This window comes from Eretmochelys imbricata, chromosome 12, assembly GCF_965152235.1.
Source record: "Eretmochelys imbricata isolate rEreImb1 chromosome 12, rEreImb1.hap1, whole genome shotgun sequence".
In the NCBI taxonomy this organism is placed as follows: Eukaryota; Metazoa; Chordata; order Testudines; family Cheloniidae; genus Eretmochelys; species Eretmochelys imbricata.
The window spans coordinates 5451660-5470113 of NC_135583.1; the positions used below are offsets into that span (position 1 = coordinate 5451660).

Below are 18454 nucleotides of genomic sequence, written 5' to 3' on the forward strand. Positions count from 1 at the left end.
TTATTAGTTTAGGCTATATCTACACTACACACCTTTTAGTGACACAGCTGTGCTGCTACAGCCGTGCCGCTAAAAGGTATGCTGTGTAGCCACTCTTTGTTGGCAGAAGAGAGCTCTCCCACTGACAAAATTAATCCACCCGCAGCGAGAGGCGGTAGCTTTGTTGGTGGAAGAGCTCTCCCGCCAACAAACCACTGTCCACACTGGCACTTTTCGTCGGTAAAACTTTGTCATTCAGGGAGGTGTTTTTTCCACATCCCTGAATGACAAAAGTTCTACCAACGAAAGCGCAGTGTTGACAAAGCCTGAGAAAAGTTGTCTGTATAAGGAAGATAGAAAAGACTGTAAGGTCTCCCGTGTAGCCGCTCCGTGCTGATGGGAGAGAGCTCTCACATCAGCATAATTAAATGATCCCCAAAGAATGGAGGTAGCCATGTTGGCGAGAGAGCATCTCCCACAGAAAAAGCACTGTCTACACCGACTCTTCTGTCGGTGAAGCTTATGTTGGTCGGGGTGTTTTTTTTCACACCCCTGAACAACAAAAGTTTTACCGATAAAAGTACTAGAGTAGACATAGCCAAAGGCAACATATTAAATCAAAAATGACTTTTTAAAAACCTAACACCTAGCCAATCTGTGGCGCTCACTGCCACAAAAATACGATTGAAGACAAGAGCCAGTATAAGATTCCAGAGAGGATGAGGTATGTATAACAAGAACATCCACAGTTATATCAGACAGATTTAATAATATTTAGGGATCAAAACCATCCTGCTTCACCCTATATCATCCACTAACTGCTCTGAGTTGGGAAGAAATGTCTCTTATATGCAGATTACATAATTGTCTGTTGTTATAGAGTTTCTTCCACCTTCTTCCTCTGAAGTACCTAGAACTGGCCATTGTTCGAGACAGGTTGCCAGACTAGATGGTCTGATCCAGTATTGCAGTTCATAAGAAGGAAGAATAGATCTCAGGACTTCCTGGATCCCAGATCAGTGCATGGCCTCCTGGACTAAGAGAGAGTGTGGGGAACAACTCAGAAGCCACAGTTGCCCTCCTTCAACTAGAACCTGGATGGCCCTAAAACTTTTGGAAATTAGTCTTTATAGGTTTTGGGTGATTCCAAGGACTACAGTTTGTAATTACATGTGTGCAATGCAACCCTTATCTTCTGAACACTGCTCTGAAAGAGGTATTAATTGTATTTCAGATACACAGTATAAATTTTCAAATCCTCATAACTTGGTCAATTTGCAATCAGTTCTCAAAGGAACACTTTTAACCTCTCTTTTAGGAAGGACTATTTGCATATCAATTATCAGCCCTTGATCCCCGGCCATCTCAGCAGTAAGGCACACAGAAAGTCAAGAGTGTGTGTGTGTGTACGTGTACACAGCACATTTTTTACCTCAGTCTCCTCTCACTCAAATGATTGAATGTTATTTGCTCAATCTTATATACTCAACCACCACGTGTGGTAGAGACCAAGCCTAGAAAATTTCAGCCCATAAAGTGAAAGTTTCAGAAAGTTACGAGCAATCAGAACAGGAGGCTAGGCTGGAAACTGTTATACAACCTTAACTATAGCAGGTAACAACCATCAGCTGCTAGAATACTCACTGAGAAAAAACAGCAGAGTTAAGGTTGCTGCCACCCAGTGGAGCCTTCTGCTCTTAATATCCTTCCCCAAAGAGATAAGAAAAAACAACCCCCAAACTTAGTACTCTGCATACAAAAGCCAGGAGACACACTGTTAAGGTGCTGCTTCACACACCAGACAAGCACATCTCCCTCCAGCTCTTAGATGCACCATTAATTCTTTAGGGAGCTGAGCATATTTACTTAAACTACACAGAAATCATTGTAAAAAATCCCTTAATGCATGGTTAGTCTTTAACAGCGACTGTGCCACTGGAAACAGTCGGAGAGGTAACTTGTTGTGTGCAGTGTGATCTGTCAGCCAGCAGCAATCACTCCTCATATCAAGTAAGGAGTTCTTATTTATTATTTGTATTGCAGTAGCAGATACACAAACAAGGGAACCCATATCTTCCCACAGCACTCTTACTGAAGGAATATCAGAACTCGCAGAAATCATCCTGACCACTAACCACACAAAAGGCCAGCTTCCTCCAAGACACAAATGACTTCCTCCACAAACATTGACAGCCTCCCTCAGAACACCATCCTCACCACCATGGATGCCACTGCCCTAAACACCAACATCCCTCAAAATGACAGCATTGCTGCCTGTCTCAAATATTTACAAGACAATGGACATCCGTCAGATGGCACCCCAGATACACGGCCGAACTCATTCATTTCATCCTCAACCGTAACAATGTTACATTAAACAAACACTTTGTCCAAACCAGGGGAACAGCCATGGGTACTAGGGTAGCTCCACAATATATCAACCTCTTCTTGGGTTCTTCTTGAAGAAGAATTTCCGGACAAATGCACCATGAAAGCAATGATATACTTGAGACACACGGATGATATTTTCATCCTCTGAACAAATGGCTTAAATTCCCTCATAGATTTCCATCACAATTCTGACAATCACCACCAGTCCATTAAACTCTCTCTGGAACACTCCCACACCAGTATCAACTTCCTGGACACCCGCACCCGCTTCAACAATGGAACCCTACAGATAATTATATACAGGAAACCCACAGATCACCACATCTACCTTCACAGATCCCTAAATACACCAATCTACAATCAGTTGCTAAGATACCACAGAATATGCTCCAAGGAGAAAGTCTGGGATATACACCCTAACAAACTTCAAAACACCTTAATCAAACAAGGATGCTCCGCCAGAGAAGTAGATTGCATCATGGAACGGGTCACCCAAATACCCTGAGAGAACCTGCTTTGGTACACAAATAAAATCCCTTCCGACTGCACACCCCTAGTTGTCACCTACCACCCCACACTGGAATCTATACAGGATATTATCAAACTACTACAACCCATACTTGATGGGGACCCCATCGTGAAAAGAAGAATCCTGAATTCACACTTCTCGCCTTCAAACAATCCCAACCCTCTAAGCTCATTATCAGAAGCAAGTTCCCCACACCAGAACACACCAACTCAAAGCAGCACTAGACCCTCCCAGAACAACAGTTGCAAAACCTGTAGATGTATCATCACTGCTACAATGATCTACACTCCCCACAACACACCTTTCAAGATCTGTGGGCCCTCCACATGCCTAACACAACATGTGGGGTACTTCACCCAGTGCACTCAGTGCCCCACAAACAACTATGTGTCTGCAACCAGACCCTCACTATACTCTCCATGAACTCACACAGGAAAATGATAAAAGATAAAACACCCTGTCACCTGAGGGTGATCACCTTTCACAAAGCAATCACTCTATGTCTGACCTCTGAGTACTCATCCTCAAAGAAAACCTGCAAATCACTTTCAAATGATGAGCCTAGGAGCTTAAATTAATAACTCTGCTAGACACTAACAATCATGGACAGAGGCACTGTCAGAGACACTGGATTTATGGTTATCACAACAATTTGTAACCAACTAACCCCCTCTTTTTGTCCTATGACTGCAGAAGTGTTAATGGGCCATACTACCTTGAATGGTCCCCTAGAATAGGGATAACAGAAACATGGTGGAATAGTAGTCATGACTGGACTACAGCTATTGAAGGGTATGTGCTGTTTAGGAAAGACAGAAATAAAGATAAAGGTGGTGGAGTAGCATTGTATATCAATGATGAGGTAGAATGTAAAGAAATAAGAAGCGATGGAATGGATAAGACAGAGTCTGTCTGGGCAAAAATCACATTGGGGAAGAAAACTACTAGAGCCTCCCCTGGGATAGTGCTTGGGGTGTGCTATAGACCGCCGGGATCTAATTTGGATATGGATAGAGCCCTCTTTAATGTTTTTAATGAAGTAAATACTAATGGAAACTTCGTGATCATGGGAGACTTTAACTTCCCAGATACAGACTGGAGGACGAGTGCTAGTAATAATAATAGGGCTCAGATTTTCCTAGATGTGATAGCTGATGGATTCCTTCATCAAGTAGTTGCTGAACCGACTAGAGAGGATGCCATTTTAGATTTGGTTTTGGTGAGTAGTGAAGACCTCATAGAAGAAATGGTTGTAGGGGACAACCTTGGCTCAAGTGATCATGAGCTAATTCAGTTCAAACTGAACGGAAGGACAAACAAAAATAAATCTGTGATTAGGGTTTTTGATTTCAAAAGGGCTGACTTTCAAAAATTAAGGAAATTAGTTAGGGAAGTGGATTGGACTGAAGAATTTATGGATCTAAAGGCAGAGGAGGCCTGGGATTACTTTAAGTCAAAGCTGCAGAAGCTATCAGAAGCCTGCATCCCAAGAAAGGGGAAAAAATTAATCGGCAGGAGTTGTAGACCAAGCTGGATGAGCAAGCATCTCAGAGAGGTGATTAAGAAAAAGCAGAAAGCATACAGGGAGTGGAAGATGGGAGGGATCAGCAAGGAAAGCTACCTTATTGAGGTCAGAACACGTAAGGATAAAGTGAGACAGGCTAAAAGTCAAGTAGAGTTGGACCTTGCAAAGGGAATTAAAACCAACTGTAAAAGGTTCTATAGCCATATAAATAAGAAGAAAACAAAGAAAGAAGAAGTGGGACTGCTAAACATTGAGGACGGAGTGGAGGTTAAGGATAATCTAGGCATGGCTCAATATCTAAACAAATACTTTGCCTCAGTCTTTAATAAGGCTAATGAGGATCTTAGGGATAATGGTAGCATGACAAATAGGAATGAGGATATGGAGGTAGATATTACCATATCTGAGGTAGAAGCGAAACTCAAACAGCTTAATGGGACTAAATCGGGGGGCCCAGATAATCTTCATCCAAGAATATTAAAGGAATTGGCACATGAAATTGCAAGTCCATTAGCAAGAATTTTTAATGAATCTGTAAACTCAGGAGTTGTACCGTATGACTGGAGAATTGCTAACATAGTTCCTGTTTTTAAGAAAGGAAAAAAAGGTGATCTGGGTAACTACAGGCCTGTTAGTTTGACATCTGTAGTATGCAAGGTCTTGGAAAAAATTTTGAAGGAGAAAGTAGTTAAAGACATTGAGGTCAGTGGTAAATGGGACAAAATACAACATGGCTTTACAAAAGGTAGATTGTGCCAAACCAACCTGATCTCCTTCTTTGAGAAAGTAACAGATTTTTTAGACAAAGGAAACGCAGTGGATCTAATTTACCTAGATTTCAGGAAGGCGTTTGAAACTGTGCCACATGGGGAATTATTAAATTGGAAAAGATGGGGATCAATATGAAAATTGAAAGGTGGATAAGGAATTGGTTAAAAGGGAGACTACAGAGGGTCATACTGAAAGGTGAACTGTCAGACTGGAGGGAGGTTACCAGTGGAGTTCCTCAGGGATTGGTTTTGGGACCAATCTTATTTCATCTTTTTATTACTCGGCATAAAAAGTGGGAGTGTGCTAATAAAGTTTGCGGATGATACAAAGGTATTGCCAATTTAGAGAAAGACCGGGATATCATACAGGAGGATTTGGATGACCTTGTAAACAGGAGTAATAGTAATAGGATGAAATTTAATAGTGAGAAGTGTAAGGTCACGCATTTAGGGATTAAAAATAAGAATTTTAGTTATAAGCTGGTGACACATCAATTAGAAGTAACGGAGGAGGAGAAGGACCTTGGAGTATTGGTTGATCACAGGATGACTATGAACCGCCAATGTATATGGCCGTGAAAAAAGCTAATGCGGTCTTGGGATGCATCAAGTGAGGTATTTCCAGTAGAGATAAGGAGGTTTTAGTACCGTTATACAAGGCACTGGTGAGACCTCATCTGGAATACTGTGTGTAGTTCTGGTCTCCCATGTTTAAGAAGGATGAATTCAAACTGGAACAGATACAGAGAAGGGCTACTACGATGATCCGAGGAATGGAAAACCTGTCTTATGAAAGGAGACTCAAGCTTGGCTTGTTTAGCCTTGGCTTGTTTAGCCTAACCAAAAGAAGATTGAGGGGAGATATGATTGCTCTCTATAAATATATCAGACGGTTAAATACCGAGGGAGAGGAATTATTTCTCAGTACCAATGTGGACACAAGAACAAATGGATATAAACTGGCCATTGGGAAATTTAGACTTGAAATTAGACGAAGGTTTCTAACCATCAGAGGAGTGAAGTTCTGGAATAGCCTTCCAAGGGAAGCAGTGGGGGCAAAAGACCTATCTGGCTTTAAGATTAAACTTGATAAGTTTATGGAGGAGATGGTATGATGGGATAATATGATTTTGGCAATTAACTGATCTTTAAATATTCATGGTAAATAGGCCCAATAGCCTGTGATGGGATGTTAGATGGGGTGGGATCTGAGTTACTACAGAGAATTCTTTCCTGGGTATCTGGCTGGTGAGTCTTGCCCATATGCTCAGGGTTCAGCTGATCGTCATATTTGGGGTCGGGAAGGAATTTTCCTCCAGGGCAGATTGGAAGAGGCCCTGGGGGTTTTCGCCTTCCTCTGTAGCATGGGGCACGGGTCACTTGCTGGAGGATTCTCTGCTCCTTCAAGTCTTTAAACCATGATTTGAGGACTTCGATAGCTCAGACATAGGTGAGAGATTTATCACAGGAGTGGGTGGGTGAGATTCTGTGGCCTGCATTGTGCAGGAGGTCAGACTAGATGATCATAATGGTCCCTTCTGACCTTAATATCTATGAATCTATGAATATGTGCTAACTACTTATGCTAAGCAATCTGTTCCATTTTGCATTTAGCTGGGATGCCTGGAGTACCTTTCAAAGACCTGAAGGAGAGCTCTTTGTAAGCTAAAAAGCTTGTTCTCTCACCAACAGAAGTTGATCCAATAAATATTACCACCTTACCTTCCTTGTCTCTCTAACATCCTGGGACCAACATGGATGGCCACATCTACACTGCCTACGACAAGAGCTTTCAAATTCAAAAACCAGGCAATTTTGGGGAAGGCTTTAGCTTTCACTTTGGTTAGTATTTGTGGTGCACATTGAGGTAGCTTCATCAAAGCACCACAAATTCTAACATGGCCCAGAACTGGCATACCAATTTTCCAGCCTAATCCGACTGCATGTAGATTTTAGAGACGATTCAAATTTCTGCTTTAAACGAGAAACACACTGCAGTCTTAACTATGGAGGAATTAGCACTTGCTCCATAAAACATAAGCTCAAAGTCAGAGTTAACGTTGTTCTAGCCACTTTAATTCTGAATTTGAGATTTTGGGCTCATAAAGTTTCAAACCAATGTGTCATTTCTTTTTTCCATTTTATTTATTCTAACATACCAACTTTTCACAATCTATAATGTGTGGTAATGACCGCTATGCATTCGTGTACAAGAACACTCTGTGACAACATAAAGCCCAACAAGCTTGGAGATGGAACAGAAATATCTGAAATATAAAAACGAGGGTATCAGTTATTCCATTCAATAAGGCGGGTTTCTTAAGCTATGTGTACACTACGCAGCTTTTAGCAACACAGCTGTGCTGCTAAAGCCGTGCAACTAAAAGGCACGCAGTATAGCCGTTGTTCATCGAGAGGACAAAAAAACGTCCACCCTCAACGAGCGGCATTAGCTTTGTCAGCAGGAGAGCTCTCCTATCAACAAAGTGCTGTTCACACCGACGCTTCTCATTGGCAAAAGTTTTGTCTTGGGGGGGGGTGTTTTTTTAACACCTCTCACAAAAGTTTTGTCTTTCACTTGCCAGTGTAAACAAAGCCTTAGTATGAGCCCTTCAAATGAAGACATGTTCCAGAAAACCAAACGGTTATTTAACTGTTGCAGTATGTGATAGACTCCTTGATATCAGGAAATTGCTCTGACAGAAGGATATCCCCTCCCCCACCAATGCCGGAGGAGCATTATCCCGTGGTTCCAGCCCTTAGCTTTCTCCTAAGTACAGCATCTTCCAGGTGTCAAACCAGCCCAACTCCTTGCTGGGGGGGGGGGGGGGAGGGTTATCCCCTGGGTATTGACCTAATCTGACCCCTTGCTGTGTGGCGGCTTTAGTCTCAGGGCAAGAAGACAGTCTGGCCCTTTGCTGTAAGGGGGGGTGGGTTTGTGTGTCCATCCCGTTGGGTAATGAGCCAACCTGCCTGTGGGAAGGGTGCTCAAGAGACTGATTTTTACCTGTGTAATGAACTGGTCTGATGCATCTCTGTATTTCTCCAGCACAGCCGCAGGGACAGGCTCCTCATACTCAAACTGTGGGTTGTAAGTATAACAAGATTGGAAGAACTTCTCTCTCTCCTTTTCAACATTCAACGGCCTCAGGGCCACCAGCAGGCAAGGACTCCTCCTGCTGACGCTGATCTCCTCAGCCTTTGGCCTGGCAATATGAGGCAGGGAAGCTGCACTGCGGATTTGTGCACGCGCCCGGCCACTACTATTCACAGTGCAGGTGCTCTCGCTACGGCGCATCCAGCTGCAGGGGCTTGGGAAGGCAGGGCAGGTTTCTGACAGCCGCCTGACCTCAGGCCTTGCTTCTGAGGCCTTGGAGCACTTGAGCTTGGTAGGCGTTTTGGGCCTTTGGCCCGGGTGGGTAGGGTCTGAATCTGGAGATGGTGAAGGGGAGAGGTAGGAATAGAGTTGCAGCCCATTGTGTTCAGAGAACTTTTTCCTGGTCCTCTCATGCTGGGGGCTGGCGCTCAGGACACTGCGATGCCGCTCATACGACTGTGTCCCCGAGTCCAGCACCATCTTCCTTGGCCAAAATCCTTGTCAAGATTACATCAAACCAGGCCCTCTCCTCTCATCTCCGCCTTGTACCTACAGACAAACACAAAAAGATGCAGGAACTACACAAATAACCTCAAAAGAGAAGTCTCCCAGATACCAGAATGCTGTAACTGGTGACACCATAGTTATGAGGAACAAAATGCCTCTCTTCTTCTAATTTCCCAAGTAGGTTGGCTCCTACCTACATCTGCAGGTAAATTCCCCACATCCAGAAGTTCAGTAACCCCAGACATGGAGACGAGCCCAGCCCAGCCACCAACTCTCCAGAAGAGATTAGACCAAAAGGCATCAGGTGATTTACAGCCTCACCTTCATTTTCACACTCAAAATTTTAGCTTTGGATCTAAAGTTTTCTGTGCTTGTTATGTACCCAGAGGTCATTTCCACAGTAAGCACGAGTACATGCACAGCTTGTGCACCGATCTAGTTTCTAAATGAACCTCATTAAACCAGTGCAAACCATGTCACTACCCCCACTGAGGGTTTAAGTGTCCACAGAAAGGGTTTGCTGATTTAATTAAATCAGTGCACACGCTGCACGGATACAAGCCCTAAGTGTGAGTTACAGGAGTAGAGAAAATATGCTTTTCCTATTGTTAAAAAAAACTCAGTATTTCAATATAACTAGAGCTAACTTGCCCCTGGCAGAGTTCTCAGCGAGGAGCATGGATTTGGTTTGGTTTAAAGGAAAAATTAAGGGTAAAGCAAAAATATAAGGTGCAGAGGTCTGCCTTACTGCAATGTTAAGATTGCGGAGTTAAAACCAAGTCAGGAAGTGCAGAAGTTACAGTTCCCACATTAACAAGAAATGTACAATGGCATGCCATAACATTTTTACATGCAGTGGTGTTGTAGCCATGTCAGTCCCAGGATATTAGCAAGACAAGGTGGGTGAGGTAATACCTTTCATGGGACCAACTTCTGCTGGTGAGAGAGAGAAGCTTTGGAGCTTACCCAGACCTGAAGAAGAGCTCTGTGTAAGCTCTGAAGATTGTCTCTCTCACCAACAGAAGTTGATCTAATAAAAGATATTACCTCACCCATCTTGTCTCTCTAATTACATTTTTAGCCAGGCATGCAATTCTGCACGTGTATGCAAACAGGCATTCTCCATGCAATGTTACATCGCACATATGGTGTATGCAAGGTCACGCTATGTGGAGTACACTGTTCTTTTCTATAAAACGGTATCCTCCATGCACGCTCAGGGGCCAGACACGGTCATCCCACAGCTTGTGCTGAGGGCATACCTTGCATATCATAGAATCATAGAATATCAGGGTTGGAAGGGACCCCAGAAGGTCATCTAGTCCAACCCCCTGCTCGAAGCAGGACCAATTCCCAGTTAAATCATCCCAGCCAGGGCTTTGTCAAGCCTGACCTTAAAAACCTCTAAGGAAGGAGATTCTACCACCTCCGTAGGTAACGCATTCCAGTGTTTCACCACCCTCATAGTGAAAAAGTTTTTCCTAATATCCAATCTAAATGTGCCACTGGAACTACGTGCACTGAGAGGGCATTTCCCAGTCTTGTTTTCTTGCACAATGGGTAACTAACATCCCTCACCCAGGGTGAGTGAACACTTGGGGCAGCAAGTCGACTGAGGAACTGCTGCTTCTCTCACCGAATGGTCCTGCTACCACTAATTTTTCTACTTCGCACAGGAAAAGAGTAGTCCAAAGCATGTTGGGAAATAGAGCCCGTGCAGCTGCTGAGAGCTGGGGAGTTGATCAGGCAGCTGCTGCTAGAACAGCCTGTGAAGAGGTATGGGAGGGTGGTTTTTTTTGTGGAGATGGCGGTGTGCAAAACGTTACGGTGAATTACATAACGACAAAAACAAATTAAATAACTGCTCAGGTCATGCACCCCAGCATTCAAAGGTCAGGAAAGGCCAGAATGATGTCAGCCTTAATTATCCACCACCACCCCCCCCTTTATGGTGCAGTTCAAGACTTTTATCATCCCCCACATTTATTTTTTAAACCCGCGGTGCAGCCTCCCCTGGGTGCAGGCTGGTCTAATGGGGAGGGGGGGCAGGCCTGTGCAGACAGGGGGCCTGGAGGCAGGGGAACCCTGTGAACATGCGGGGGGGGGGGGCACTGCAAAGCACCGTGGGGCGGGGATGGCGGGAGGCACTGGGGCGCTGCAGGACGGGCACTGGGAGGGGCAGGCGTGGCGGGAGCGCTGCGGGGCGGGGACAGCGGGGCGCTGCGGGGCGGGCCCCGGGCACAAAGGCCTGTCACAGGCTCGCCGGGGCCCGCCCCGCCCCCAGGCCCGCCGGGCCCGCCCCCGCCTCCCGCCAGGGGGCGCCCCAGCGCGCGGCGCGCGGGCACAGCCGCCCCCCGCCTCATCCCTCGCGCGGAGCCGGCCGCGCCCACCGCGTGGGGGAGGGGCGGGGGCCGCGGCCCGGGTGGGAGCGAGACTCGGTCCGGCCCCGGGTCACGGCCTCGCCCGGCCCGGCCTCACCACCCCCGCCCCGCCCCGCCCCGCCCCGCCCCGCTCCCAGCCGAGCGCCGCGTCTCTCACCCCGGGCAGGCCTCGCGCAGCCCGCAGCCGTCCTACATTCCGGCCCTGCTCCCCGCCTCCAGCCAATGGCGGGCCGACCTCGAATGGAGACCCAATCGGAGCGTCCCAGGGGGAGATCGCCCCGCCCCTCTTTCCCATTGGCCAGGCACAGGCGCGAGGCTCTCCCTCCCGGCGGGGCCGCGCGAGGGGCTCGCCCTGCGGAGGGGGGCTCGGGCGCGCGCCCCTGCCCCTTGCTTCGGTGTGCGCGCGCCTGTCCCAGCCCCCTCCCAGAGACTCTGCCTAGGCCTATATGGATCCTATAGGCTCTTTGCACCCTGGAGACCCAACCCACCCTAGCCCCTAAATAAGCACCCTATAGATAACATGCAGTCGCCCTATAGACTGTATGGTATGATAACATTCTGTCCATCCCATCAGTGTGTCGGCAGGATATTAAACAGCGGCTACTAAAGTTAGATAGTCTTAAATTGCAAGTCTGGATAATTTGTATCCAAGAGTTTTAAAAGAGCTGCCTGAGGTACTAACTGCACCACTCATGTTGCTTTCCAATAAGTCTTGGAAAACCAGGGAAGTTCCAAAAAACTGGAAGAAAGCTAATGCTGTGCCAATATTTCAAGAGAGTAAATGGGATGACCAGGGTAATTAGAGGCCTGTTAGTCTGACATTGATCCTGGGCAATATAATGGAGCAGCTGATACAGGACTCGATTTCACCCCTCCCCCCTTGCTTGCAACACAAAGGAAAGGCTATGAAGCTCAAGACAACTTTCTTCTGTAGCTAGACACCTGAATCTGAGTGGGGCAGAATGGGCAGAATCTGAGTGGGGCATAACTGCCCCATAGAAAGGTAAAGCAGCAGGAAGGCCGTTGCTGGTAATGGACACGTGATCACAGTGTGGTTATGGCCATGGTGGGTTCTCTTAACCAAGAGACCCTGAATCACAGCCCACCCAGGGGTGGGGAGGACTCTGTTCTGCGGTGAGGGCAACATGTTAACCCCTAAATGGGAAATGGCTTCCTTGCATACACACAGCCTAGGGTTGGAACACAACTCCGGGGGGGCCTGCCAATGTGGGGGGCACCCTGCATCACCAGAGCCACAGAGATACGGCTGGGTTAAGACCTACCTCTCAGAGGGATAAAACTACACTGACCCCCCGCCCCCAAATGCTCAAGGGGTCACTTCTTACCCCAGGCAAGGGATAAGATAAGAACACCCCAGAGTGCAGCCACGATGGCTGACACATGCAGGAATGTGGGTTTACTGACCTCCTCGCTCCCTGGCAGATGAGGGCACGGAGGCAGTGGCAGGACTCCATCCCAGTTTCAAACCCAATGGCTTTGGGGTGGCAAAAGGATGCAGGGCAGCATGAAAACTCCCCATGTGCCCCCTGCTGGTGCCATCTAACAGACCAGACCTAAGGGAGGATGTGAAACTGCTCTGGATTGTGTATTGGAAGTTTGATTGATTAGAAACTGTGCTGTAGGAATCATAAAAGTGCCTGGTAGGGCAGCTACCAAGAGATCGGAAATACACCGTTGATTTTGTCATGAGTCTCATGATAATTATTGTTTTCCTTAAAGCCCCAGCTCCTGGAGTCAAGTGGAGATGTGATGATTTCAGCGTTCCTTCTTAAAGAAAAAGTAAGTTTCTAGCCCTCGTGGCTGTGGAGAAAGCTTCCAAATGTGACCCCAGTGCACCCTAAAGCTCAAAAAGCAGAAGGCCAATAAAAAGAACACCCCATCTATTATTTTTAAAGCCAAGCTTGTGATTTCTGAACATTTGGCAATATTGGAAATAGGCTGTGGCATCTATGAATAATGTTTGTGTGTTCAAACTTCCCAGCTCACTGGTCAAAGTGACCCTGCTCAGTTCAGTCTTGAAGGGGGAAGAGATATGACAAAGTGGGAATTTTCTGTAATATTTGTATAAGTACTATGAGTGCCTCAGTTTCCCTCTGTATGTGCATTGCTACCCAGCAGGTGTAAAATGGCTAACACTGCTGTTGGAACAGCACAGGAGGTGTGAGTGTCACCTCTCTGTCTCTGGAATGAAGAGTGTCATTGAAGAACTGGCTCAATTTGACCCAAATCAACAGAGGCTCCAACAAGATAGAGAGACGCCCCAAGGACTGAATGATCAACACCTAACACAGGAAACCCAGCAGGTAGGACTTGGAAAATGAGCTGGAGAGAAGGGTGTCAGAAGGCTGGAATTGGGGTGGCCGTTTTGGAGGGACTCGGGAACAAGGACAGAGACTACCACCAGAGATGAGTCATCTCTGGCTGGCCATCATGGCTTAGCCAGGGTGGACCATGGCTTAACTTCTGCCTCTCTGAGCTAACCCCAGTGTGTTCAGATTCTGTAGCCAGGTGACCAGTCGATGGTACCGTGGTTTGGAGAGGCTGCCTGTGTCACTGTGAATACTCACTGAGAGCACTGCGCCCTGACAGGGGACAGCACAGACCTCCCGCAGGAGTCTGGCTGGGCTGGATTCGGTGCAGGGAGCCATGAAGAGAGACGGGGTCACTGGTGCCGACTGCCCAGTCTCAGAGTCTTTGAGGTCACAGGCTTGCCCCAGTGGAACCGTGTGAGACCTTGGGGCCAGGCCCACTACAGGGGCACCCCCAGGAGACTGGTTAAAGGCTGGGGCACAGACCAGACCCTGGAACCGCATGACAGGGTAGGCTAAGGAGCTTGGCTGAAGCTAGAAAACCAATTTTCCGCAACCCTGTAAAAAGGGGCTTGCATGTGAAGAGTGGAAGACCCCCCCCCAGCCTAGAAGAAAGCCCCTAAGGTGTTGATGCTGGACCTTAAAACCCACAATGTTTGGAGTGGTGAGGGGAAGAGTCACAGCTGCACAGGGAGTTCTGGGCAGGAGAGAGAAAGAGATGGGCAGGCTCATAGCAGTGGGAGCCCAGTTTAGCTGCGGGACCATGAAGGTCAGAGCACGCTGACATGTGGGGGGAGCCGAGGCTCCATGGTTTGGAAGACAGGACTTGCACTGCAGGAGAAGGACCCTGGATGCCAGAGGACTCTGACCCAAGCTCAAAGAATGCTCGGGAGTGGTGAGGATACTGAGGCAGGGAACAAGTGGGCTTCAGCCCACTAAAGCTTATGCCCAAATAAATTTGTTAGCCTCTAAGGTGCCACAAGGACTCCTCATTGTTTTTCCTGAGACAGACTAACACGGCTACTGCTCTGAAACCTGTCACCATGCAAGGCACTGAATTTAGCCGTATGAAGTGGAAATCCATCAACTTCATGAAAAAACTTGTGCAGATACAGGCAGACATCATCTTCCTTTCCAAGTGCAAACAGATGGACATCGTACCAAAAGGACTGAAGGTAAAAAATCCATTACAGTCTACGTACCACACAGACTATGATGAGAGATTGTGCCCCACACACTCAAAGAAACTGCGGAACCACCTGATCAACATTCTATACAGCAAACAGGGGAAGATCAAGAATGAGCTCTCAAAACTGGAGACTCTTATAAAAAACCAACCTTCCACACAAACTTGCTCATGGCTGGACTTCACAAAAACTAGACAAGCCATTTACAACACACACTTTGCTTCTCTACAGAGGAAAAAGGACACTAAACTATCTAAACTCCTACATGCCACAAGGGGCCACAACAGTGGTTCCCTTAACTCACCCAACAATATTGTTAATCTATCCAGCTATAATCTTAGCCCGGCAGAAGAGTCTGTCCTATCTCAGGGCCTCTCCTTCTGCCCCACCACCCCCATGAACATGAGACAGTTCTGAGGTGACCCAGAATCCTACTTTCGATGTTGCCTCCTGAAGGTTGAAACAACAGACTGGACTTCTACATAGAGTGCTTCCGCTGAAGTACACAGGCTGAAATTGTGGAAAAGCAGCATCACTTGCCCCGTAACCTCAGCCATGCAGAACACAATGCCATCCACAGCCTTAGAAACAACTCTGACATCATAATCAAAAAGGCTGACAAAGGGGGTGCTGAATAGGTCAGAATATGAACAAGAGGCTGCTAGGCAACTCTCTGACACTACATTCTACAAGCCATTACCCTCTGATCCCACTGAGGGCTACCAAAAGAAACTGCACCATCTGCTCAAAAAACTCCCTGAAGAAGCACAGGAACAAATCTACACAGACGTACACCCCTAGAGCCCCGACCAGGAGTATTCTATCTGCTACCCAAGATCCATAAACCTGGAAATCCTGGATGCCCCATCATCTCAGGCATTGGCACCCTGACAGCAGGGTTGTCTGGCTATGTAGACTTCTTCCTCAGGCCCTAAGCTACCAGCACTCCCAGCTATCTTCGAGACACCACTGACTTCCTGAGGAAACTACAATCCATCGGTGATCTTCCTGAAAACACCATCCTGGCCACTATGGATGTAGAAGGCCTCTACACCAACATTCCACACAAAGATGGACTACAAGCCGTCAGGAACAGTATCCCTGATAATGTCACGGCAAACCTGGTGACTGACCTTTGTGACTTTTGTGACTTTGTCCTCACCCACAACTATTTCACATTTGGGGACAATGACTACCTTCAAGTCAGCAGCACTGCTATGGGTACCCGCAGTATGCCAACCTTTTTATGGCTGACTTAGAACAACGCTTCCTCAGCACTCGTCCCCTAATACCCCTACTCTGCTTGTGCTACACTGATGTCATCTTCATCATCTGGACCCATGGAAAAGAAGCCCTTGAGGAATTCCTCCAGGATTTCAACAATTTCCACCCCATCATCAACCTCAGCCTAGACCAGTCCACACAAGAGATCCACTTCCTAGACACTACGGTGCTAATAAGCGATGGTCACATAAACACCACTCTATACCAGAAACCTACTGACTGCTGTACTTACCTACATGCCTCCAGCTTTCATCCACACCACATCACACGATCCATCGTCTACAGTCAAGCTCTAAGATATAACCGCATTTGCTCCAATCCCTCAGACAGAGACAAACACCTACAAGATCTCTATCAAGCTTCCTTAAAACTACAATACCCACCTGGTGAAGTGAAGAAACAGATTGACAGAGCCAGAAGGGTACCCAGAAGTCACCTACTACAGGACAGCCCAACAAAGAAAGTAACAGAACGCCACTAGCCGTCACCTACAGCCCCCAACTAACACCTCTCCAGTGCATCATCAAGGATCTACAACATATCCTGAAGGATGATCCCTCACTCTCACAGACTTTGGGAGACAGGCCAGTCCTCACTTACAGACAGTCCCCAACCTGAAGCAAATACTCACCAGCAACTAGATACCACACAACAAAAACACTAACCCAGGAACCAATCCCTACAACAGACCGCGTTGCCAACTCTGTCCGCATATCTATTCAAGGGACACCATAATAGGACATAACCACATCAGCCACACCATCAGGGGCTCATTCACCTGCACATCTACCAATGTGATATATGTCATCATGTGCCAGCAATGCCCCCCCATCATGTACATTGGCCAAACCAGGCAGTCTCTATGCAAAAGAATAAATGGACACAAATCAGACATCAAGAATTATAACATTCAAAAACCAGTAGCAGAACACTTCATTCTCCCTGGGCACTGAATAACAGACTTAAAAGTGGCAATTCTTCAACAAAAAAACTTCAAAAACAGACTCCAACGAGAAACTGCAGAACTGAAATTAATTTGCAAACTGGACACCATCAAATTAGGCCTGAATAAAGACTGGGAGTGGATGAGTCATTACAAAAACTAATTTTCCCCTGCTGATACTCACACCTTCTTGTCAACTGTTTGAAATGAGCCACCTTGATTACATTGGCCTCATTAGTTTTCACCCCTTCTTGTCAACTGTTGAGAATAGCCCACTTCCACCTTAATTGAATTGGCTCGTTAGCACTGACCTCCAACTCGGTAAGGCAGCTCCCAGCTTTTCATGTGCTGTGTATTTATACCTGCCTCTGTATTTTCCACTCCATGCATCTGATGAAGTGGGTTTTAGCCCACGAAAGCTTCTGCCCAAATAAATGTGTTAGTCTCTAACATGTCACAAGGACTCCTCATTGTTTTTGCTGATACAGACTGACACGGCTGCCACTCTGAAACCCATGGAGGTTTAGTGTTTTTGTATAAACCTGTGCATTTCGTGTGCAATTTAGTAATGAGCAATGGTGAGGGGGTGCTAAGACAGAGGATCTGCACCCCAAGAGTGGGTCTAGAGACCCCCAGTAAAGGCAGTGCCTGGGCTCTGTTCAGACTCCAGCGGCTTAAAGCCCACAGGGATTCAGCATTTGGATCCTCTCATCAGTGTGCTGAGTGCCCAACGCAAGGCTCTCCTTGGACTCCGACACCTTCGGAGAGAGAAACAGGGGTGCCTCTGGCAAAGAGGTGTTTACACAGTGTTCCTCAGTGCCCTGGGCAAGCACGTCAAGGCTGGTGCATGCTCTGCAAGCCCTGGCCTGGGCTGGCTGGAGTGATCCTAGCCTGGCCTCAGAGTACTTTATGCAGGGGCTAGCCCCCTGCTCCAGTGGATACTTCCAGGGAGGTGCTTCTCTCTCAGTCTCAGGCAGCAATTCTTCCCGCTAGTCCTAGTGATGATGGGCTTGTGATGGCAGCAGTTAGCAAAGGCTCAGCCCCAGAGGTGTGTGCCTGCTGCAGCCGGCAATAAGGGCATGCCTGGAAGCGGAGCACTGTGCACAGTTACTGCAGAGAACAGCGACCATTTGTGCAGTGGAAGATGCTGTCTGAACGTCACGAGGGAGAGTTGCTCCCCTTGGTCCCTGTGCACAGCCTGGTGGGACCCCAGACGTGGGTCACTGGCCCCTCACTGCAGTCAGCCTCATTCACAGGCCTTAAAGGGCCTGGCACATGCATTCAGTTACCCAGCTGCCTGTGGCTCTCCAGCTCTAGGATGAGGGCAGGATTCATTCTCTTTGAGCTGAACAGCTCAGCTTCTCAGAGAGGCCCCACAAAGGCCCCTGATTTGCAGCGCCCCTTGGGCGCAGATTTCTTGAGTGCAAATCCAAGCCTGCCTGCTGCAGAGCCCAGCACAGGGACCAAGGGGGCAGAGCTCAGACCTGGCACAGGCTGGGATTGCCCTGTGGCCAAAGTGGCCTGGTGAGTG

The 18454-nt window shown here is 47.3% G+C and overlaps 1 protein-coding gene across 1 annotated transcript in view; it reads right to left on the reverse strand.

The window, feature by feature from the left end:
* The window catches only part of MATCAP1 (microtubule associated tyrosine carboxypeptidase 1), a 45242-nt gene extending 33849 nt beyond the window's left edge, over positions 1-11393 (reverse strand). Inside the window, exons 1-2 of the mRNA XM_077830737.1 lie at positions 11337-11393; positions 8202-8840 (exon numbers count right to left, since the gene is read on the reverse strand). Coding sequence (XP_077686863.1) covers positions 8202-8771 — 570 coding nt within the window. The 5' untranslated portion in view covers positions 8772-8840; positions 11337-11393. The remainder of the gene's footprint in view (positions 1-8201; positions 8841-11336) is intronic.
* Positions 11394-18454: the final 7061 nt, after the last annotated feature.